This window comes from Brachyhypopomus gauderio, chromosome 7 (assembly GCF_052324685.1).
Source record: "Brachyhypopomus gauderio isolate BG-103 chromosome 7, BGAUD_0.2, whole genome shotgun sequence".
Classification (NCBI taxonomy): domain Eukaryota; kingdom Metazoa; phylum Chordata; class Actinopteri; order Gymnotiformes; family Hypopomidae; genus Brachyhypopomus; species Brachyhypopomus gauderio.
In genome coordinates this window covers 6,315,986-6,340,020 of record NC_135217.1, presented here as the reverse complement: position 1 = coordinate 6,340,020, position 24,035 = coordinate 6,315,986, and the positions used below count along the sequence as shown (strand labels likewise).

The window sequence follows — 24,035 nt, the reverse complement described above, 5'->3', positions numbered from 1 at the left end:
CCCATGCGGCTCCAAAACTACTGCTAAAGTGTCATATCAAATAAATCAGATATAAAGGATGTCTATTATTTACACATAAAAAAGGATGTCTAACAATACTTTAATCCACTCAGACTTGTTTACACACAACATAAACAGAGAAATATAAAGTACATGCTATAATTTGGCTTTAATGCTTTTCAAATTCCAGTTCAGTTGACTTGGGTAGGTGTTACATATGGTGATGAGGGCAGGTCATCACTAATAATCATGAAATAAGGTCATGAAATCATGACATACTGCTATTATCTTAATTCTTACATGAATGCATACACATTTATTATGAGATTCATTGCTGAAGAATAATTCTGTTCTTGCCATCATGAGTACCACAAACGTACCAGGCCTTTGATCCATTTTAGAGAATCCCCTGTAGAGCGGCCTGTGGATACTCTGTTCCTGTATAACGCGTTTTGTCATTAGTGTGTCTGCTCTTGGAATAGTTAACCTTTGTTAAGGTGCCTTAAAACCTTTCAGCACATCCTGTCTAACTTAAATTGCATAAATATACGCAATATATATATTAGATGTGAGACTTTCTGTTAGATGTGAGACTGTTACATTGTAAACTTTGATCTATTGTTTAAAACTGATTTTATCAAAACACGTTTTGTCTTTAACTTTTAAAATGCTTCAGTTGTTTCTTTGACACTTAATAATAGCAGACTCTGTAATACTGTGTGCAGTGGACGTGCTGAGATGCTGAAATCACTCTCCTACTAAATTTTGTTCTCTCCTACTAAACTTAATTGTCTTTTGGTAATTTATTAAGACAAATTAGTTGATGGTAATTAGCCACACTGGGGTTGTGCAAGTAGTTCAAGAACAAAGTGAAAATGAGAAAAGTCTTAAACAAAGGCAGAAAACTGGGAACCAGTGCTGAACAGGCAGCAGTACAACAATGAAAAGGGCCAAGACTGCCAGCCGAGAGAAAAGGATGGTCCAAACAGAGCTGCAAAACAGCTTCAAACTGCAGACAGAGACAAATCCAGGGACAGACATGACACAGCTATCCTCCCTCCTGAAGCACAACTGAACTGGCACCAGGGCCCAACCCTCAGACCAGGAGCTGGGCATCTGGGGTGGTCATGGTGCCATGATGACAGAATTCCAAAATGAGAGGAAGTCCAAGATGTCCTCCAATAGAACTTCAGTTCGCAAGACCTCTCAGCACCACTGAGCAGCACTTGGCATTAAGAAGCCAGTACAACCCAAACAAGTCCTCTTGGCCTCATTAAGCTCAGCAGGAGCAGCCTTCAGATGAGTCAGAGGTCTGCCCTGTGGACCTGTCAGCTTTCCAAACAGTTGCGACACTTGAAAAGTTGGTGAAATGGACACAATGGGTTGACTTGTCTAAGTATACTAACAGGATTAATCAAAGCAGGGCTTTTTTGTGTGTGTGTGTGTGTGTGTGTGTGTGTGGGGGGGGGGGGGGGGGGGGGGGGCTTTGTCCTCCGTGTGGTGATTCACATCCAACGTCACAGTGCCAAGCCCCCAGACCAGGGGAGTAGCGCATCTGCTAGCACATGCTAATGTGTGGTTGGTACAGTGGTAGCATTAACAAGACAGTTTTTAGCCTATCCAGGTCAATGTCTCCACTCTTCCATCCATTCATCGATAACTTCACAACTGTGACGTTTCAACTTAAACGCCGAACTTACGCACATTTTTATGCAGTCTTTCAACTTGGCTGTTTCAGTCCGTGATTTATACACTGAAGAGAGACTGACATATTCAGTAATGGCCAGTGCAACAGTGTTTCCTCGAGATGGAGTTCGCAGTTCGCTAATTTTTCAAGAAAGGTGCTCATCCATCACTCTCTGGATACTTAGCCGACATGTTGTAAGTGGTTGTCCGGGTACAGCTCAGCTCTCATAAAACTCAGACTTTCAGAGCGTGAAACATGACATAGTTGGCAGCCACGCTGCTCCTGTCTGCTGTGTCACTCACCACCAACAATCACAGCACCTTGTTCATGTTGCCAGGGAGACACCACTGTCAATCACTCTGTGATCTGACACACCCTCACAGTGATGCACTTAACTACTATGAACTTTAATAAAATAAATATATTTCTTGGAAATAACACATTGGTAAATACTTAATCCAGTGTATATCATTACTACTACAACTATACTAACTACTATAATAACCAACTACTATACTAACTACTACACTAACTACTTTAATAACCAACTAAGTACTTCACCAACTACTATAATAACCAGCAAATGAAAATACAGGGAGTTCCTTTTGTGAGGAACATCTCCATCTGGTGGGCCATATGTGTAATAGCAGGAGCACATATGACACTTATATGCAGTGCAAAAAACCTAACAGTTCTTCTGACAATACATTATGGTCCCAAATATTTAATGTTATGTTTATGTTAAGTATCCATGAGTTCACACCTTACATTTAAACTAGTCTTCATTGCACATGTACAGAAAAAAGGAGCTTTGTCCCTCTATGTGAGCATGCTCTGTCTCACAACACAGAGGCAGTGTGTTTTATAGGTCTTAAGTGTGTGTGTGGGACACTGGTCCCCCCCAACACCCCCTCCCCCAGGGGCCTAGTCTCCCTGCGATAGTCATAGCAACCATTTGCTCAAGCAAGAGGAAGGGAAAAGATAACAGGAAGTGACAAAATTGTATCAGACTTATCTGTTAAGGTTAGGCGGTGTGCTCAGCACTACTGCGTGCACACACACACACACACACACACACACACACACAGGCCTCGCCCAGTTCTGTACAGCTCCTTTTGATGACCACGCACTGCTCCTCAGTCAGTATTATGTGCTCAGTGACATGCAAGCTTTGGGAAGCGTAGCAAAGCATAACGGACTTTTTCTCACCTAGATTATATCATTAAATCCAGATGCTATCTCAAGACCTTTTGGAGGGAAGGGAGCCGTTTCAAGTGACAAGAAGCAGATGACGAAACCCAAGTCTGTACGTCTCCGTCTCCAAGCTTACTCAGTGGGTGACAGTAGTCTGACAGGGGTCTAACTGACAGCAGTCTAACTTAATGTAGCCGATTCCTCAGTAAGGAAAGTAGCTATTGGCTGTCCCAAAAGTGGCTAGAAGTCGCTAAATGACGCCATCGCCTAATTTGCATAATACATGTTTTTGAAGCTGTGGGAGAGAAAAAAGTGAGTAAAAACACACTAAATATGTTAGAACTACAAATTAACTCTGAACAAATGAACAACTTCCGGTTCCTCATGAGGGTCAGGCTCATAACTTCATGACTTTTATGTCATTTACATAAAAATGACTTTTTTTTGCCATGTTGTTAAAAGTTAGCATAAGAATAGGAACAGTTAGCCAGAACTGTTATTTTACGTTCAACCCTCCTCGTCTGTCTGGGTTTGATGTTTAGCTTTTCACAATGAGGCGCACACTGTGGAGGAGATGAGTGACAGGCTATGTGGTGAATGAGGAGAGTGACTGACTGAGACTGAGTTAAGCTAGGTTTATACTTTTGCGAGTGACCGTAGCACGCGACTCCGCACACCTCGCGTGAACCTCCGCAAACGGTGGAAACGTTTATACTTGCCGTGTCTCATTCTTCGCAGTGTTGTCCGAAACAATATGTGGTAGTATAAAGAAACATCCCACAAAAACAGGGGAAGGAACACTTACCTGACGAATTTTAATTGACGAAACATGAGAGAATGTGAAGACGTTTTGAAAATAAAGAACCATTAAATAATGTGATAAAAAAGCGAATAATGTATAAATATTTAACTTAATTAAGTTTATCGTGCTGGGAAATATTGAAATGGACCTTGAAAGTGATGCACAAGTGCTTTAATTCCATCTTGTAAAGGTGTATGACTTTACACATGAGTCAGCAAACATGACTTTGTTCATTGCGCTGAAGAGCGCAAAGTTACAAAATTCGATAGGTGCACGACCTCATGAATCAACAGCGAGCAAGGCGCTCGCACACAGGCGGAGCCACCGCATTTACATCATTTTCGCTGCGTGGACCCTCGCGTCAAGTATAAACCTAGCTTTAAACTTAGTTATTTCTTTTCGTGTCACATTGAAGACACATTTACATTTACATCCCGCTCTGTAAATAATGGGCTGGGGTGAGTCAGCAGCTGCTTTTGGGCATGCACAGTTGATTTTGAGAGATGTGGGTCTGCTCTGACTGCGAGTGTTATGTGACAGGGCTCACACTCACGCTGAGGTCAGTAACTGAAGAGCATGTGTGTTCATCTCAGTCTCAAAAAGTCACCAATAACACCACAAAAAGTCGCTAGATTTGTTGCTAGTTGCTTTTTTTATGTCTGGGTCTGAAAAGTCCCTAAGGCGCCACAGGCTACAGTACACACTACAGACATAGCCCTCTGTGACAGTACCTCCTACTGGTGAATATTAAACTACGGGAATTCAAGTAATTCAAGTAGCAGTTTACTTCTTATATCCGAAGTTAGTGTTAGCGATCCTACAAACGAGCAATAGTGAACTGTGAATTTTAGTCAATTTTAAAGCAACGGGTTATGGCACTTGTTGAAAGGATGTCACACCGCTAGCTGATAGCTAACGTTAGCTAACATTTAACGTTAGTGGCTGAAGATAATGCTAATCATAATAGACTTTACCGATCAACAGGGGAGCGCCATCGGCCGACTAAAAGAGCGCATCAATTGAGTTGTTTTAGATCTGGGTTTAAAATTTTAGCTGACAGTTGGCTGACAGTTGGCCAAAGAAAAACAACCTATTAATTAACCAATAGATACACTGTAAAAAAAAAAGTCGTAAAAAACGGTAACATGTCCGGCAGCAAAAGTTGCCAAACGGTTACCGTAAAATTACAGTAAAATACCACACATAATTCAACAATGAATTACTGTAAAATTACAGATTTTCCCTGTATTTATTCTTTGTAATTTCACAGCCAAATTTGAGTAAAATTACAAATTTTCGTTGTAAGAAAACACAGCTAGAATGTTAAAATAACAGCATAATTAGGTTACTTCATGGTATTATTTAAACAATCTACAAATGAACTTGTCAAAGTACAGAGGTAATCTGTGAATATATGTTCATATCCTATAAACTTACAGTGGATAACTGTTAAATGTTGGTTGATCAACGCACAAACTCTTACAATGTACTGTTTATCAATGAGATTTCAACATTAAAATAATTGGATTCTGTTTTTTAAATACACAAAAATAATGTAAAATTATATATTTTTAACCCTATATAAAAGTAGTTTCAAAAGTTATGTGTTTAATTTAACATCCAATGGTCCAATAAATATGCTACTCTTTTCTATTAATTTACGGTGCTTGGGATGTATTAACATCTTAAGTTTCTGTTAAAACTACCAATATTACAATACATTTCTGTAAACATAAATATTTTTGTGGTTATTTTGGTCTTTAAATTCCAGCTTACATGAACACTTTACAGTTACCTTTTATTTCAGCAGATAAAAGAATGGTGTACTTACATAAATGAACAAACAACATTTTAAACAATGTACAAACATTAACCAAAACAATAAAAGCAATAATAAAAGCTCAGCCATAATACATACTTTCAATCTCTTTATTTTGACAGTTGAACTTCAACAATCATGACAACTGAACTGACTCTAAAAAATATATAAAAAACACAAAAAGATGGTTACTATGGATTTTTACAATGTTTTCAAAGTTGAAAGGATTTATATTAAATGGGATTCTAAAATATAAACAATAATGTGAACTAACAGCACTAGTTATCTTATATCATTCTCAGTTTATTGTGTAGTATGGACTGTAGCAGCACGTGCCAATTAAAAGATTCAGATTAGGATTGCTTGGGAAAAATGTTTTTGTTTCATTTACACACCCAGTAGAAAATCAACAACTTGAAAAATTTACACTGAATATTACACTGAATATGCTTCTACAATGAGAACTTTTAATTGGCTAAAAAGCACAAGGGCCAATCACAGAATCTAATACTTCAATAATTGTTACAGATCATAAAAGGGCTTACACAGTTGTTTAAGGCATTTTCAACAGTAACAGTAAGATGGTAAAGGTGCTGAAATTATTTTAAGAATTGCGCCTAGCTATATGAAACGATCACATCAAATATCTCATAGAACAACATCACTTCTGTCACGGTGAGGGGGCCGGGTCGCCACCAGAGGGCGCGCATCCTGGCCAGCAGCCGATCCCAGCACACACCCCCGAGCACGCAACCACACCTACCATCACAATCACCAGAATACTGATGCACCTGTTTCTTGTTACGTTGCTCTTTTTAAGCCCGCAGGTCGTCCGGTCCAGTGCTGCACATTGCCACCACGAGCGTCACTGATCCTAGGAGATCCTATACACTTATTGTGTGTGCTAAGAGCATTACTTGGGCATCACTGTGTTGTGTTTGCACTACGAGCATTACTTCTGCATCCCTGTATGCGCTACGAGCTTTACTTGAGCTGCTGTTTAGAGCCATGGAGAATAACAGGGGTGATAGTGGGAAAAATTCCTGAGCCTGAACTTTTTCTGAGCGGGGGGGGTTGGAGTGTTAGTGTACCATAATTAGAATATTTTATAATTAATCTTTAAATTAATTAATAATAAATAAGTCAGGTAATCATTATAGTGAAATAAAAAACTAATTTCTATTAATATTCTGAGAGAATGCTGTAACCTAAAGATTTAGATTAGACACTATGTTAAAAACAGGCATAATTAATTATTTATTCATTACTGTTAGTAAATTATAGGATACCAGACAACTCAAAGAAATTATGCAAATAAAGTTTAAATTAATTACAAGTATTATGATTATAGTTCGTTTTTATATATAAAATTTAATAAATGTAATAAATATTTTGTGTTGGTTTATTAGGACATACATTTTGTGCTTTTGTTCATGTATTACACCTTACCCCGTAAGGCGGCCAGGATGAACCAGATCGTCTGACCACCTGTACCGGCTCAAAAAAAACACTTATATTTCTGATAAAAATTAAACTTAATCAGAATAAAGATAAAATACTGAAGTTATCTTGCATCTACCTCTGAAGCTCTTCCGATGTCTGAAATACAGGCGGTCCCTGAGTTACGACGTTGATCCGTCGTAAATCGATTTTCGGTGTAAATCGGAACATACGTACATGTATGTACGTAAATAACGTACTATACGCAGTTATCCTATCCTAAAGCTAGCCTTTTGGCAAATACCTTTATCCATAGCTGCGTTTAACTAATCCTGACGCCACGCACACCAAACACCAAGTTCCGTTTACGACGCAGAACCATTTAGGTCCAAACAAGGCTTTATACAGTAAATGGGAGATGTGTAGTAACCACACAAAATCATAACTTGGGAACCTCGTTAGCATCAAAAATTGATTTCCCCCCCCTCAATTTTTTTTTTCTCGCGGACATGTCGGTACGCCGGAATTCCGGCGTGGCGCCTGAAAACTATCAGGCCTGTATTCAACAAAGAACTTTTTCTGTTAACCCTCTGACGCATAGTGGTCACTACAGTGGACAGTGTTGGGAATTTTCTTCTCCGACCCAGACGGGCCCCAACACCGCCCCGATGAACCGACTGGTTTTTGACTGAGTGGTCCAAGCAAAGTCTCGACAACAAAAGTTCTTTTAAAATGATTTATATAGAATATAATTGAATGCAATATAATAGAAGTATACGTGGTACAAACTCAGTGCACTGGTGCTAGTTGCCTAGGAATCTACCTAACCCAAGTGGATCTCAGCAGTGTCCAAGCGAAAAGCCTCCCGTGCTGGGCGATGTCCTTTCTTTCATACTCTCTGTCCATAAGTTTCGAATTGTTAAGTTTCGATAACTCCCCAATCCTGGCTGCTCTCCATGGAAATTCACCTGCTCCTCTTCTCCCAGCCTGTGTGCCTGGTTATCTAAAAACTGCTTGCTACACATCCTGCACTGAATAGGCCCCTTCTGTTCTCCTCAAGGCCACTGAGGCCTCCTTACTCCTGCTTTCCCACAGTCTTCCTGAAAAACACTAAATTGACACATCAAGTTATTAGCCTTTAATTTTTTTTTCCAACATTCCCCCTTTTTAGACCAAAACATTGGTCTAACTCTAGTCTAATACTAAAATCTATCTAGCCCAGTGCACTTATTAAAAGAAAGACAATCATAAAAATCCCTAAATGTGTATACATTCATAGTGTGACTATGTCAGTTAGTACAACGTCTATGTGTTCTTTTATGTGATTGGTGGGTTCTGGATCACTCCCCAGTCGTGGGCCGAGACCTTTCAGACTATTCGGAGATGCCCCCCTTCATCTCCCACGGTCTCGTGACTTGACGTTGTCCCCGAGACCCAGGTCCCGCCTGGTGGGAGATCACCTCGACCCGTTCTATTAATGTGCCCATGTGTCATGCATATTACTTTTAAGCTAGTGAATCAGCTTTCATGTGCTGTTGGTTGTGCTCTAATGTGTGGTGCGTCTTCATTCTTCATCAGTCGCTGTCGCTGCCAATACCTACAAAGCAAGCATAATTAATCAAAAACAACAAGTTTTTCACACAGAATCGTCTTCTTCAGATGATATGTCATCATCATCCTCCACCATCAGTGGCATGGTGTATGGTGGTGGGTTCTTTGCGTCCCCCTTCTCAATCGCGGCTGTGATCAACCTTTGGGTGAGAGATCTGATACATGGTATACAACAACATCCACAAATAACAACAATTGCAATAAACACTGCTACTGACATAAACAAGGACATAATTAGTGCCTTCCATTTCCCAAACACCTTCGTGAACCACTCCTCCATGGGGTTACTGATACCTGAGGCCTCCTGCATCTCCTTAGAAAGCCTTCAGTCCGTCCAGAGCTCTGGTCACCGACCCGTCCGGTGCGGTGTTATTGGGAATGAAGGTACAACAGTTGTCGCCAAACATGAAACATACACCCCCTTTTTCCGCCAGGAGCATATCTAGAGCCATTCTGTTTTGTACGGCCATCAATGAGGTAGCTCTCAGTTGTTCGCTCAGCCCCTCTATTGCGTCTCTCGTTAGGTTGGTTAATCTCAGCACATTGTAATGGACAAAGTTGATCCTATCTACATTCTTGTTCGGTGTTACTGGAAACAAGGCTGATATAATTGGAATGTTCTCAAAGCCCGTAGCTATTTGATCAACTAGCTTGTATTCATTGGGAACCCCCCGAGGCACTCCTATGGAGTCAATGTATGTTGGTGACCCTATGGACAAATCAAAGGCATCACGCTTCTTTCTCCCTTGGGCTGTAGCAGGCTGCGGTGTGATTTCCCTCAGCCCTATCATTGTTATTGGTGTGATTAGTCTAACCATAGCACAGATTGCTTTAGCTCTTCCTGGTATTAATGCCAACAGAGTGTGTCCTCCGCAGTACCACCAGATCCCTGCCCGGGCTACTCTCCCTATCCCCGGGACCTTCGTTGTGGCGTTACACCAATCTGGTTCAATTTCTCCCACACTCATGATTGCGTCTTTCTCGGTCAAGTTAAAACATTGGTACTGTCCTTTAAGTTTTACTGGCACGAAAGGAGCGTTACCTCCTTCCAAATTTTTTACATACGGAAAAATACTGTCCAGGCTGGAACAATTTGAGGTCGCAATACTTTTCACCTTAGTTAAATTCAACATACACTGATATCCTACTGGATCTGTTTCAGGATTCAGTGGGGCTGGTGAGGTCATTAACGCGGGTCGGGCCGCTGCGCAGGCCACACAACCTTCTAACCCATTTTCTCTACTGTTTTGTTCTAGCCATGACAACCACAAATTCGAGCCGCTGTAACCGGTTGCTAATTCTATTAACTGCTGGGACGATAATTTAGTGAAATCTGTGGTTAGAGTGAACTTGTCTGCTGAATCCTCCACCTCTTTTATTTTTGCCTCAGGTTTTGCTGGGCTGAGTGGCTTGGGTTTGGCTAAATAGCTGAGTTTAATTATTCCCCATATGTCACGTCCTGATTGTTCCACCCCCAGGGTGAAGTACAACGGTCTGTTATTACCCCATATCTGCCCATTCCATTTGACAGAAAAAGTTACTGGATTTTGGGACACGTGATAGTCTCGCTGAAACGACACATCGACCCACCATTTGCTCAAAGAGGTCGTGGACGGGTTACCTTTCTTATCTCCTAATGTCGGTTTCCATCTCCCCGAGTACTTTATCACTGACCCCCAACCAGGACACCAGTCTGCACTATAGAAACTCCCCCTTCCATGACAGCCCGCATTAACTTGATTGGTCCAACATATGTACAAATCACATCCTCTGTATGAGGCATTGGCTCCCCCGCAGTCCACTACCTCACATAAGTCAAAAGTCCAGCTCGAGGCTGTACCATCTCTATAACTCAATTCCACACCTCCGTATGTCCGTACACACCGGTCCTTGGACTGTCCTACTGGCCTGGTTCCAGCTCCTCTTGGTTTTCTTACTTTAAAGTCTATTTTCTCTGGTTTGGTCGCGTTTACTAGCGGGTTAGGGCTGTGGATCTCACCGGGCCTCACCTCTTTGCAGGCAGTGTGATTGTCGTCCCACCGACACAAAGTTACGTTCACGTTATTGGGTTGTTTCTGATTTCCTACACTAAATATCACCACCGCTCCTATTATCACCGCGGCTAGAAATGTTCCCCCCCATAGCCAAGTCCATGTTCTCAAAGTTAATCTCCCTACTCTAACATATTGTTGGTACTGAGCCTCATCTGGACGTCCGACACGTCCCGACAACATGTCTCTTATTTCCCACAGTTCCATCCTAGGATGGAAGATGGTGCACCACCACCTTGGTACCGGTTGGTTTAAGTAAAGTTTTAATGATTGGTTTCACAGTCCTCCAGTCTAATCCGTCTAGTCCACAACCCAGCTTCGGTATGGCTAGAGTGTTAATGTTCAATGATATTAACAATGTGGCCAGGTGTTGTATGCTTGAAATCAGATCTCCTAATTCTGGCTTCTCCCTGTAGTATCTTTTGGTCACTAAATGAAATATAATGTGTGTCTGTGTGGTTTGTGTGGCACACTTGCCTATGGGCACCTTGGCTATACCTGTAGTGCCAAACGCTTGTCTGATCTGCAGAGCCACTCCAGCTCCCAGGTTCAGGTCCGCGCTCACACAGTGTGCTATAGCCTCACAGTCAGTCTCCAACAGGTCTCCTTCACCTTCCTCCCACCAGTCCTCGGCTGTGATGTATTCTCTGTAAAAAGCTACACTGGGGTCGGTACTCACCACTAACTCCTTCCCTGGGGCTTCTCCTGTCTCCTCCAGGTGTGTCTTGATCTCTCCTGTGGTTCTTGTTGGTTCTTTTGCTGCAACACAGTGTGAAATGTGGTACCAAGTCTTACCTTTGTCTTTCCTCACTTTCACTGAGTGCTCGTTGGCACCTTCGACCTCCCACGGGTCTGTCCACCGTGGCTCGTTCCACTTCCTCTTGTGCACCTTGATCCTTACCCAATCCCCTGGCTTCACCTTCACCTTGGGTGATTCCAGGTCTTCTTCTCCTTTTTCCTGTTGAACAGACTTATTGATTTCACAAAGCAACTTGGTTAATTCTCTCATGTACTCTGACATCTCCTGTTCCTGGATTTCCAAAGCTGGTCCCTCGATCCTTGGTCGAGGGCACCCTGGCATGGGTCGTCCTGTCATGAGCTGGTGTGGTGAGAGATTGTATTCTCCCGTGGGGGTCGCTCTCATGGACATCAACACTAGTGGCAGCGCCTGAACCCAGTCCATGTCTCCTGCTGCGCACACCTTGGCCAGTTTAGTCTTAATGGTCTGGTTGGCTCTTTCCACCAACCCCTGTGACTGTGGGTGGTAGACAGTGCCAAACTTGTGGGTTAGGCCCAGCTTTTGTTCTACTTCTGCCAAGTGTTTGTTATCAAAGTGGGACCCATTGTCACTCCTAATCACTTTTGGTAGGCCGTACCTGGGAATCAACTCATTTTGCAACCATTTTATGACTGATTTTGAATCTTCCTTTTTGGTGGGTATAGCTTCTACCCACTTGGTGAATCTGTCTACCATGACCAGCAGGTACCTGTACCCCCTTACCCTGTTGTCTGGCCCCATGTCTGTGTAATCGATCACAATCTCCTCAAATGGCCCCGCGGGCACTGGGTATCCTCCAATTCTCACCCGGTATGGTTTCTTCACATTGTATGACTGACAGATATCGCATTCGCTCACGTATTGCTTCACGTGGTCTCTGAGGTATGGATGCCACCATAAACATTCTAATTTGGTCACCATGGCCGACACTCCGGAGTGAGTAGGCCCATGTGCTTCGCATAGTATCAATTTCATCTTCTCTAAGGGCAAAACTACTCTCCCTTCTGGACTCCTCCAGAGTCCTTTAGTGACTGTGGCTCCCCGGTCTATCCACAATTGCTTCTCATAGACCGTGGCTTGTTCTTGGATCTGTGCCAGGTGGCTCTCCGTCAACTCAGGCATGTTATGAGTTTCCAGCAACAACAAGCTCTGTGGGTTGTACCCTCCAGCAGCTTTGGCTGCTCTGTCAGCAGCTTCATTACCTCTAGAAACAAAACTGTCATTACCCTGATGTCCTCTTACCTTTATCACTGCCACTTCTTTGGGTAACATGATAGCTTCACTCAACTCATGTACTGCTCTCAAATGTTTGATTGGCTGTCCTGTGGCGTTAGTGTACCCATTATCCATCCACCTGACTAGTTCATGGTGGATGACCCCGTGCACGTATGCTGAATCTGTGTAAATGTTCACAATCTGACCTGACGCGTGTTCCAGTGCTCTAGTGAGTGCGACCATTTCTGCCAGCTGAGCTGAAGCTGGTTGTGGAACCACTCCTGATTCCACCTCCTCCCACTCTTCCCCACATGCTTGTACCACAGCGTAAGAGGCCTTCAGTTCGTTACCTTGTCTCCAACAACTCCCATCTGAACAGAGTTCCCATGCTCCTGGTTTAGTAATTCTGACCTTGTGCAGTTCTGGTCTGAGCTGAATGTATCTTTCTGTGGCGTCAGCGCAGTCATGTGGTGTCGCATCTTCGGCTACTTCAATGTTATCAGTCAGATTCACAAGTTTTGACGCAGTGTTGTACGTGATGTGTGGCTGTGTGAGTATGGCTTTTATCTTGTTCTGTCGTGCTCTTGACAAAGAAAAGGCTTGTGAGTTTATGAACGCCATTACTCCGTGATTGGTGCTGACTATTAGTGGGTGACACATTACCAAGTGTGCTGTCTTCTCTATCGCTGTGGTGAGTCCTGCCATGTATGTTGTGCATGGTCCTGTTCCTATCACTGGTTGATCTAATTTGGAACTGTGAAAAAATAAAATGTTCCTTCCTTCACTCTCCCCCTTCTGAAAGAGACAAGCATGAACATGATTGTCTCTTACAGAAACGTTTAAATGAAAAGGTTGTGTGTAGTCTGGTGCTGCTAATTCAGTAGCGCTAGCAAGTGCTTGTTTTAGAGTTATAAAATCCCTCTCTGCCTCAACCGTCCAGTCAAGCTCCACCTTCCCGTTACTCAGACCTTTTGACACTGCGAGTTTTCTGAGGCTGTGAGCTAAATCACTGTAGTTAGGTATGTAGTTGCGGCAGTAGCCTGTCAGGCCTAAAAATGACATCATTTGGGACACTGTAGTGGGCTTTGGAAATGACAGTATTGACTGTCTCTGATTTGGAGTCAGGGTGTGACCTTTGTGTGAGATGTTTCTCCCCAGAAAGGTGACCATCGGCCTGGCCACCTGGAGTTTTGACTTGTTCACTTTGTAACCTAATTCAGCTAACAAGGTTAGAATGGTTATGGTGTCTCTAAGGCACTTATCGGGTGAAGTACTAGCTATTAACAAATCGTCCACGAACTGTATTAGTACGGTGTTAGAGTCAATCAAATCATTGTCAGTTAATCTAGACAGATCTTTCAACAGACATTGATTGAAGATGCCTGGTGAGTCTTTGTAGCCTTGAGGTAGCCTGTTGTATGTGTACTGTTGACCTTTAAAGGTAAACGCAAAAATGTCTTTCACATTCTCATCAATTGGTATAGAAAAGAAAGCATTAGCTAAATCTATGCATGAAAAGCTGCAGTGTTCAGTCGTTAGGTTCTGCAAAGATCGATAGGGGTCAGGTACTGGTATGTTCTCAGTTACAGTGACATCATTAATGCGCCTCAAATCATGCACCATACGATACTCATCTTTTCCAGGTTTTTTAACAGGTAGTATGGGCGTGTTCCACGGTGACGTCGTGGGTTTCAGAACTCCAACTTTGATTAAATCTGCAATGGTGTCTGTAATACCTGCCATGGCTTCTGGCTTGATTCGGTACTGTGGCTGATGAACGACTGTTTCTCCTGGCTTTAACCTAATAGGAGCCATGTGGTGTGATGCACATCCTACATCTACCTTTGTCGTGGTCCACAAGTTGGCTGGGACCGTCTCTAGTTGTTCTTTGGCCTGGGGGTGATCCAACAGTGCTCTGCCGTGTGTGGCTGTCAGGGGCTGGTTACAGAAGTACGCCAAGTCACTGGTGTCACATGCGACTCTCCAGTACTTACCATCCGACGTACCCTCTACCCCTGGCAGACAGGTTGGGCGAAACTGTTCCTTCATGGCAGTGGCCAGCATGGGGCCCAGCTCACGAGGTTCGTGTCCAGCCGAGACCAACAGCGAGACATGTGGTAGTGAATCCTGCTGGTCCGGGTTTCTCCAGTACGTCATCTGTTCTCCTGTTAACACAACTAGTGCAGCCACACCTTCAGGTCCAACAATCATTGATTCGCAAATTATATTTTGTAATTGACCTTCAATGTTATTCCACAGCTGTCCGTAAACCCCATCCTCCCCTCTGATGTAATTAAAAGTGCAGTGTGTGCTGTCTATTGGTGGGGTCATACTCTGAAGTGACAGGAACCATGGTTTCCATAAATTAAACGTGTAAAGCAAATTTTTTGCAGTTGCTTGTTCCTCAGGATGTTGTAATGTGGCCCAGTAAATGTGAGCTGGGCCGTCTGCTGCTTGTTGATTAAGTATTCTGAGGCGCTCATCGTGGTTGGTGACAGAGACAGCTAATTTACCTTCACTCGGTGTGCATTCAATAATGGCTGAAAATTGACACAACAAATCTCTACCTAACAAATTAATTGGGCACTGTTCTGAAAACAAAAATGTGTGCTCGACCTGTGGGCCTGAGCCCACTGACACCTTCAAGGGCACAGTCAGTGGCTGCAGTGTAGTTTTTCCCAGAAATCCAGTAGTGGATAGTGACATCTTCGACAAGTAGCCTTTCCACTTCCTGTCTGTTAAGACTGACGTGGTGGCTCCCGTGTCGACTAAGAACTCCACTGGCTCCCCCTCCACCAATAGACATACAACTGGTTCACTGCATGTGGGGGAACTGGACATCGGGCAGCTTCATTGGCCACCAGGTGGCGCTGGCATGTATTGCATGCCAGGAGGCACAACCTGTTGTCCTTGTGTGAGTGCGGGTTTCTGCTGGTAATTTACATTTTGGGGTTGCTGGTACTGTATTGGCTGTTGATACTGTACTGGTTGTTGCTGCTGTATTGGCTGTTGCTGCTGATACTGCATTGGCTGCTGGTACTGCATTGGCTGCTGCTGCTGCGTCATCGGACAATCTCTTGCCCAGTGGTCCATCTGGCCACAACTAAAACAGCCGTTGCTTTGTGTGGTTTGGAAGTTCCCTACTCTGCCTCCCCTGAACCTACCTTTGGCTCTGCCTCTGCCTCGGTATGGGCCTGCCTGGGCGTAGTAACCGGGCTGTTGTGGCACCGCCCAGCTGTTGACCTGTTGTGGCATAACATAAGGTTGCATCATGGGTTGTATGGGTTGCATCACTGGTTGCGCGGGTGGCTGTACGGCCGCTACCTGTACTGGAGTGTCTTCCTTTGACACTAATTGCTTTTTAGGCTTTGAATTGTCCTTCTCCCTCAACAATTTGAGTAATGCATCCTTCATTAACTTATCAGTGTTTTCGCCCTTCTCTGCCTCACGCTTCATATGGTGTGTAATTACAGCTTCCCATTCACCTTCTTCCTTTTGATCCAGCGCGACCACATCTTTTAGTTTCGTTTGCACTCCCTCAGATAAACTCGCCACGACCGCTGCTCTGTACATAGCCCGCACTGGGATTGATTTATCATGCCTAACGCCAGTTTTAGCTTGCCAGATTTCTTTGCACCTATCTAAGTACGACATCGGGTCTTCATCTTCTTTAGGTTTAACCCCTGATAAGGCTGCCGTGTCAAACGTGTCCTGATTTTGCAATCTCAGCTGTCCCCACAAAGCACTTCTTATTCTACCGAACGGGGCCTCATCAGCCAGATGCTCTGTTCCAGCCGCCTTCTCGGCTGTAGACAACATACTCAAAACTCCCATAGCTTTAAACAATGTCCTTATATCTCCCAAACACAACATGTCCCCAGCCGTGTACTGTTCAAATTTAGACAAGAAATACTGAACGCCCTTTTTAGGATTGGGTAATTTATCTATCATAGTGTGCAAATCTCTGTGTGTCCACGGTGCGTATGTGTGTGCGTAACTGCTCCCTGGTACTGCCATTAGCGGATAATGGCCACCAGGGGTCGACGTGTTCTTGGCTTTTGATCGCGTGACCACACCGTGCCTGTCATAGTAGGCGGGCACTCTCACCCATTGCTCGGATTCAGTCAGGTTTATACATTCATCTCCCACCTCGCTCTCCTCTGAAGAGGGAGTTTTCACTCGTCTGTTCGCCACACCCTCGTCATTCTCCACTTCCCATTCTAAATTTTCACCAGTCACAATCAATGTATCTCTTCTGTCAGGTACACCTCTATCTCTCCTCCTATCATCCGCAGCGCATTCCTCTAGCTGTCTCGCATGCTCTTTTTCCAACTTAGCTTCTTCTTGCCTGATGGCTTTCTCCACATCACAGACCACTTTCTCTGCTCTGTTCAACGTCTGTTCGAACCGTGTGGGGGCACTCAGACTCAAACTCTCAGCCATTCGCTGTTCAATTCTTTGCAATGCATCACTTATCTCTGTTTCTCCAGTTTTCTCACGCGCACAGTCTTCGAGCCTCGCTAGTCTACTCTCTATTTTGTCCATAGCCACATCACTGACAACCTCCATTACCACTTGTCTCCCCTCATCACATTCACGCTCTCTCACTGATTTTGGACGTGCAGAAGCCCCGTCCACACCAACGTCACTCATTTCACTCACAGACACAGGCGCCATCAGCGCTGCACGCGGACATTGAGGAGCACTGGGTTCACACGCTTTTTCTGCATAGGGAGGGGGCACAGGGAGTTCTGTCTTTTTGGTTTCAACTCGTTCTTTATCATTAATCTTCTGACAAATTTTCCGAAATGTTCTCACATACGACAAATAAGTTTCAGCTTCTTCCAGCTGGATTTTACGCTTTTGCTTAGTTAGGGCTCCGCTAGCCTCTAATCTTTTTTTCTCTTTATTAACCTGTGTGACCCAATGCTTCTCGATGTGCTCCCAATCAACCTGATACACACCACGGTCGTCCGGGTCTGGCCACAACCCTTCGGATCGCATCTTTTCAAAACATTTTTTCACATACATCACTGTGTCAGACCTCATTCTCGGCACAGCACGTTTCTCCATAGTATCAACCAAATAATCCTCCAAACCCTTAATGTTATCCATGATATAACTCTGATTTTTAAACTACTTCCAAATTACTTTTGCTTCGATTCAGTAAATTTTAAAACTTTTTCGTTGTACTCACTAGCACTTTAATACCCCAAAATTAATTCAGTAAACTTTATCACTTTATCGTCGTGTTCGCAAGCGCTTTAACTCGCCAGCGCGCACCCCAAGGGCAGACAGACACAAGTTAATATCTCCACACTCCAAACAACTCCAGCTCAACACAGCTCGCGCGAGTTTCACTTCCAGCACTTAAATCGTACGTTTACGGAGCGTCATAAACCAAATTATAATTTCATGCATGAAAAAATATATAATAATTTTTGTTTTACACTTTAACCTCTTATGAAACGTTTATCTTGTGCTTGTGTACACAATGACGAACGTCTTTCTTGGGGGCTCATGCAACTTACTCAGGGGTTCAAATGTCCTCACAGAGGCTCATGGATTTATGGGCGTGGGTTTATAAGTCCCCCAATGAAAGGCTCTCAAGTTTTATTATAGCACGTATGCTCAAACAACTTATACAGGTCTTTATTCAGCATAAAACCACACGATACATGAAAACCAACCCAACCCTGCAAATTTGCAAACACACACACACACGGCCGTAATCTCACCAATCACACACGGAATTTTACCAAAACACACGGGGCCCCCAATAATCAAAATGGCGCGTCCTCCGGAATCCACAGGATTCCAGGCTACCTGCCTTAATTAAAATAACAAACTGGCGCGACCTCCGGAATTCGCAGAATTCCAGGCTACCTGCCTTAATTAAAATAATAAACTGGCGCGTCCTCCGGAATTCACAGAATTCCAGGCTACCTACCTTAATTAAAACAACAAACGGGCGCGACCTCCGATTGTTCCAAGAATAATCGGGCTACCTGCCAAATTTACTGCAGTTTACAGGGCGTCCTCCTACGACTTTATGAGTCGTAGGGCAATCCTCCTGTCTATATATCGAATTTGTAACACGTATACAATTTCAATACTAAATTTACAGAGAGTATTTCGCCTCGACCATTTAGTGACTGAACTTTAATTTAGCCTATGACGTAGTAACATCAGCCAATAGGAGAGAATGGCTCCTTACCTTTTTTCAGACCGCGCGGTTTAGTTCAGTCACCTCACGGACGGATTGACCTCCTCTCTTGTCCTAATTGCAGAATTCGACTCCAGCCAAAACCATCCTCTGCTACCAATTTGTTGGGAATTTTCTTCTCCGACCCAGACGGGCCCCAACACCGCCCCGATGAACCGACTGGTTTTTGACTGAGTGGTCCAAGCAAAGTCTCGACAACAAAAGTTCTTTTAAAATGATTTATATAGAATATAATTGAATGCAATATAATAGAAGTATACGTGGTACAAACTCTTCAGTGCACTGGTGCTAGTTGCCTAGGAATCTACCTAACCCAAGTGGATCTCAGCAGTGTCCAAGCGAAAAGCCTCCCGTGCTGGGCGATGTCCTTTCTTTCATACTCTCTGTCCATAAGTTTCGAATTGTTAAGTTTCGATAACTCCCCAATCCTGGCTGCTCTCCATGGAAATTCACCTGCTCCTCTTCTCCCAGCCTGTGTGCCTGGTTATCTAAAAACTGCTTGCTACACATCCTGCACTGAATAGGCCCCTTCTGTTCTCCTCAAGGCCACTGAGGCCTCCTTACTCCTGCTTTCCCACAGTCTTCCTGAAAAACACTAAATTGACACATCAAGTTATTAGCCTTTAATTTTCTTTTTTCCAACAACAGCTATTTAAACGTCATTTTCTCCTAAATATAAAGGTTTCTATGGTGAAATTGCGTATCAGCATGTAGAATGCTCTCTGCTGCCACCCTCCATTTAGGTGTATTCAGTGGTTAGTTGTTGTAACTACAAGTAAATCTTCTCTGAATCCAAGATGGCCGACAGACAGCCACACTTGTTCAACACTGCTGGAATATCCTGTCAATCCTTCTATTCTAGGAGACCCATAAAGGTAAAAAAAATATGGTGACATACAGGAGTATCTAAGTAACAATATTATTCTTTTAGTTTTGAAAAAAATATTTTAAATAAGTAGGAAATTGTGATTAACCATGTGTCCACTGAAGTGGACGTCATGCATTACTAGGTATATTTCCAACATAAGTCATGTAGATGATTCATCTTTCAATTATGACTATTTTGGTTGCAATTCAGTTTATTTTGGGTATACCTACAAGTTAGTTTTTAAAAATATAAATTTTTGTCAAGATTAGTTGTTTGTTAGTGAAATTATAATTTTGTCATTTTTAGACCACAAGTGCAGAAAAAAATAGGGAAACCTATAGAATAGTGCAGGAAATTCCCTCCGACTCCAGTGATGAGTGTAGTGACAACAGCGATGATGAGTGGCTGCCAGAGAACACCAGAGATGAGGATGAGGGACAAGATGATGAGGGACAGGATGCAGAGAGACAGGATGATGAGGGACAGGATGCAGAGAGACAGGATGATGAGGGACAGGATGATGAGGGACAGGATGCAGAGGGACAGGATGCAGAGGGACAGGATGCAGAGAGACAGGATGCAGAGAGACAGGATGCAGAGAGACAGGATGATGATGGAGGTCAGCGTGATGAGGGAGCTGTGGGAAATGTCCAGAGAAATCTTCGCAAAGTACCTGCCGGCACTCAAACCCGCAAATATGTCTGGAAACTCAAAGACATCGACTATGATAGAGATGTGCTCCCTTTTCAAGGAGTATGGAGAGTGAATGTTGAGGGAAGAGAACCAGTCGATTTCTTTAGGCATCTGTTTCCCCTAGATCTCATTGATGAGATAGTGCACAACACCAACATGTATGCTCTGCAGAAAGGGAAAGAAAATCTGGCAGTGACGCGTGAAGAGATGCACATTTTTTTAGGGATCAACATGGTCATGGGGTACATTCGATATCCTAGGGCACGAATGTACTGGTCCAGTGAGGATGGCCTTCGTCTTGGAATAATTGCCGATGCCATGTCTGTGAATAGATATGAGCAAATTCTGAGTTATCTGCACTTTGTGGATAACTGTACTTACCAGCCAACAAACATGGACAGGCTCTTCAAAGTAAGACCAGTGCTAAGTACACTTCAGAAAACATTCCTGGCAGCAGCAGACCCTGAAGAATTCCAGTCAATTGACGAACAAATCATTCCCTTCAAAGGCCAACTGTCAATCAAACAATACATACCAAAAAAGCCCAAACCCTGGGGAGTGAAAGTGTGGGTGAGGGCAGGGTCCTCAGGTTATATGTACAGATTTGAAGTGTACCAGGGGTCAGCAAATAGGGATCAAAGCAGTAGTTTGGGAATGGCTGGAGATGTAGTGATGCGCCTTTGTGATGACATACAGACATGTCGGTACGCGTGGCGCCTGAAAACTATCAGGCCTGTATTCAACAAAGAACTTTTTCTGTTAATATTGGTAATTACTCCTCTGCCGCCACCACTCTGGCCTCTGGGGTTCCGCAAGGGTCTGTTTTAGGCCCAGACCTCTTTTCATTATATATGCTCCCCCTTGGTCAAATAATTCGGGAGCATAACATTTCATTGTTATGCAGATGATTTACAACTATACCTACCTTTGAATTTAGGAGATTGTTCCTCCCCGGATAGACTTCATGAGTGTATCACTGACATTACAAATACAGAGGTCATAATAATTGGTTCCTCTATGTTAACCAAACATTTAAAAACAAATCTGGGTTCTTTAGTCCCGTTTTTAAAAACGAACGTTAAAACCTTGGAGTAATTTTCGACTCAGAATTAAAATTTGACAAACAAATAAATGCAACGGTCAAGGCCAGTTTCTTCCAGCTTAGAACAATTGCCAAATTGAAGTAATTTCTTAATGTTTTAGATATGGAAATCCATGCTTTTATTACTTCTAGACTGGACTACTGGAATGCACTGTATATTGGAATGCACAAAGCGTCCCTTAAACGCTTACAGTTGGTTCAAAATGGCGCAGCCAGATAATTAACTGGAGCCAAGAAAAGGGATCACATTACTCCTATCTTGGCATCCTTGCACTGGCTCCCAGTGCATTACAGAGTCCAGTACAAAGTAGCGATGATGGTTTTTAAAGCTTTGAACGGATATGCCCGTTTATATAGAGAACATGCTTCGTATGTATACACCCTCGAGATCGTTAAGGTCTGTATCACAGTCACTTTTGATGGTTCCACGGGCTCGCCTCAAGCAGAGTGGGGATCGTGCTTTTTCTGTTGCTGCACCTAAACTCTGGAATAGTCTTCCACATGACATTAGACACACCAAATCTGTCACTGTTTTTAAATCAAAACTAAAAGCATATTTTTACAAGCTAGTTTTCTGCAGTTGGTAAACTGTTTTAACTGCATATGGAGGGATGTTTATTCTGTTTTATGTAAGTTATATGTTTTATGTAGTGAGCAGCAGAGCCACATAGAGAGAGAGTCGCGACATCTCCGTTCACTCCAATGGACCAGTTTTTTACAGCAATGGTGGATTGTGAAGCCTGTCAATAGTTCCCGGAAGTTAGCAGCAAATACTAGCAGCGCAGTCAAGCTGGAGCTGTGGACCATCTGTGATACACTTTTACAGGTTAGTACTAGTGCTGTCAATTCCAGGTGCCGCGATTAAAAGTCCTCACCAGGATTTTGCTCAGGCTTCCTGGATTGTTAATTAAAAAATCTAGCAAGCTTGAGCAAAATCCTGGTGAGGACTTTTAATCGCGGCACCTGGAATTGACAGCACTAGTTAGTACGCTTAAAAAAATCAGATTGTGTAATATAAGGACATCAGAATCAAATTAACATGTGCATTAAAATGTGCATTAAAGCATTTTAGTGAATTATTCACCTCTTAATAAGCAGATTTAGGGAACTAAATCTATGCTAAGACAACGCAAATACGGTTAGCGAGATTTTACATTAACGACTGACAGCTTATTAATTGTAAATTCCTCTTTTAATATTTTAATATGTCATACTGTCTGGATGTAAATGTAATGTGTTTTAATGTACCCTTTTAAAGCATATTTCTGCACAATGAAGTCAAAGAAAAATTTCTGTCAGAAAATGTACATTAGTCATTTAATTACTTAGGTCCCCAGTACCACCCTCTTCAGTTGCTGTCCTCTGGGTCGTGAGCCCCGGCGGGTGCTGCCGTGAGCCCCACAACACTCAGTGCAGTCTCACACTCAGAGCAGACCCTCACCGCTCCACGTCCACACTGCAAATGAACTGCGCATGCCCAAAGCTGCCGCCGAAAATCACTGAATTTAACTCACACAGTCTCAGTCATTCTTCACCTCATTCACCACGTAGCCGGTCACTCAGGGCCGGCGCCAGAACATATACAGTGAGGGTGCGTCAGAAAATTTCGGGGGGGCGAACGTAAGTTGTTGAGCGGGGGGGGGGGGGCGATTGTGGTAAAATAAATGGGTCTTATTTTTTACATTGAGGGGGCGGGACACCTCGCCTGAACAGATGTTGTTCATTTGTAGTTCTAACATTTTTAGGGTGTTTTTACTCATTTTTTTAATTTCTCCCAACGTTATTCATTTACAGCTTCAAAAACATGTATTATGCAAATTAGGTGATGACGTCATTTAGCGACTTCTAGCTACTTTTAGGACAACCAATAGCGACTTTCCTTACTGAGGAGTTGGCAACAGTGGTTGCGACTCTCTCTGGCTGCATCTCAATTCAGGGGCTGCAGCCTACGTAGACCGCAGCCCACGGTGGCCACACACTTCGAAGGCCGGGTAGGCTGCATCTCACGGCTGTTAAATGAGACAGTCTAGTCTTCGCAAGACATATGTTTGCGTGACCACACTCTGCCCCGTTACATACGTTACATACGTGTTAGCGAGCTGTCCGACAAATATCACATCACCCACAAATGCCTAAAAGAAAATGCGTTGAACATGTATTCACATGTTTGGCGGGAAGTATAACTTCATAACAAAATTCAATGTATTTTTATAAACGTTACTCTTTAGTAAATACTCAAAGCACATGTTTACCTGCAATATCATTAATAACTGGCATGTTATTTAGCATCTCACTGCAGTATAAATGTCCATATTTAAAAAATACTGACATTTAAAAACGTACACTAGACTCCGCCTGTTTATTGTTCATAGAGCAATGAATCCTGGGATATGGTGGGACGCGAAGGATACTCAGATGCATCCTTCGTTTTCGGGGTTTTGAAGGCTACATTTGTCGGCCGCATAAGAAGGAGCCCACAAATTGGGACAGCCTCGGCTCGGCGCAGTGACGTAACCAGCCTACAAATGCGCACTTCGTGGGCTGCAGCC

At 43.3% G+C, this 24,035-nt stretch overlaps 1 protein-coding gene across 2 annotated transcripts; it reads right to left on the bottom strand.

Annotated features, from left to right (window-relative positions):
• Positions 1-7,576: 7,576 nt before the first annotated feature.
• On the bottom strand, positions 7,577-19,460 carry LOC143518610 (uncharacterized). 2 transcript variants are annotated; one of them, XR_013132240.1, is made up of 2 exons: positions 18,815-19,460; positions 7,577-11,562 (listed from the first exon to the last, which is right to left on the bottom strand). XR_013132240.1 is itself a non-coding variant. In XM_077011208.1 (2 exons), the coding sequence occupies exons 1-2, from the start codon at positions 17,710-17,712 to the stop codon at positions 11,396-11,398; spliced, it is 2,118 nt and encodes a 705-aa protein (XP_076867323.1). In that variant the 5' UTR covers positions 17,713-18,808; the 3' UTR covers positions 7,577-11,395. The 2 variants fall into 2 exon arrangements, 1 of the variants encoding a protein (XP_076867323.1); XM_077011208.1 differs by lacking the exon at positions 18,815-19,460 and adding an exon at positions 15,762-18,808.
• Positions 19,461-24,035: the final 4,575 nt, after the last annotated feature.

Coding starts and splice junctions, on each gene's coding strand:
- LOC143518610 (XM_077011208.1), bottom strand. CDS start 17,712: ATGGATAACATTAAGGGTTTGGAGGATTATTTGGTTGATACTATGGAG. Junction 11,563..15,761: donor AGGCAGAGGCAGAGCCAAAG/GTAGGTTCAGGG, acceptor TCTGTTCAACAG/GAAAAAGGAGAAGAAGACCT.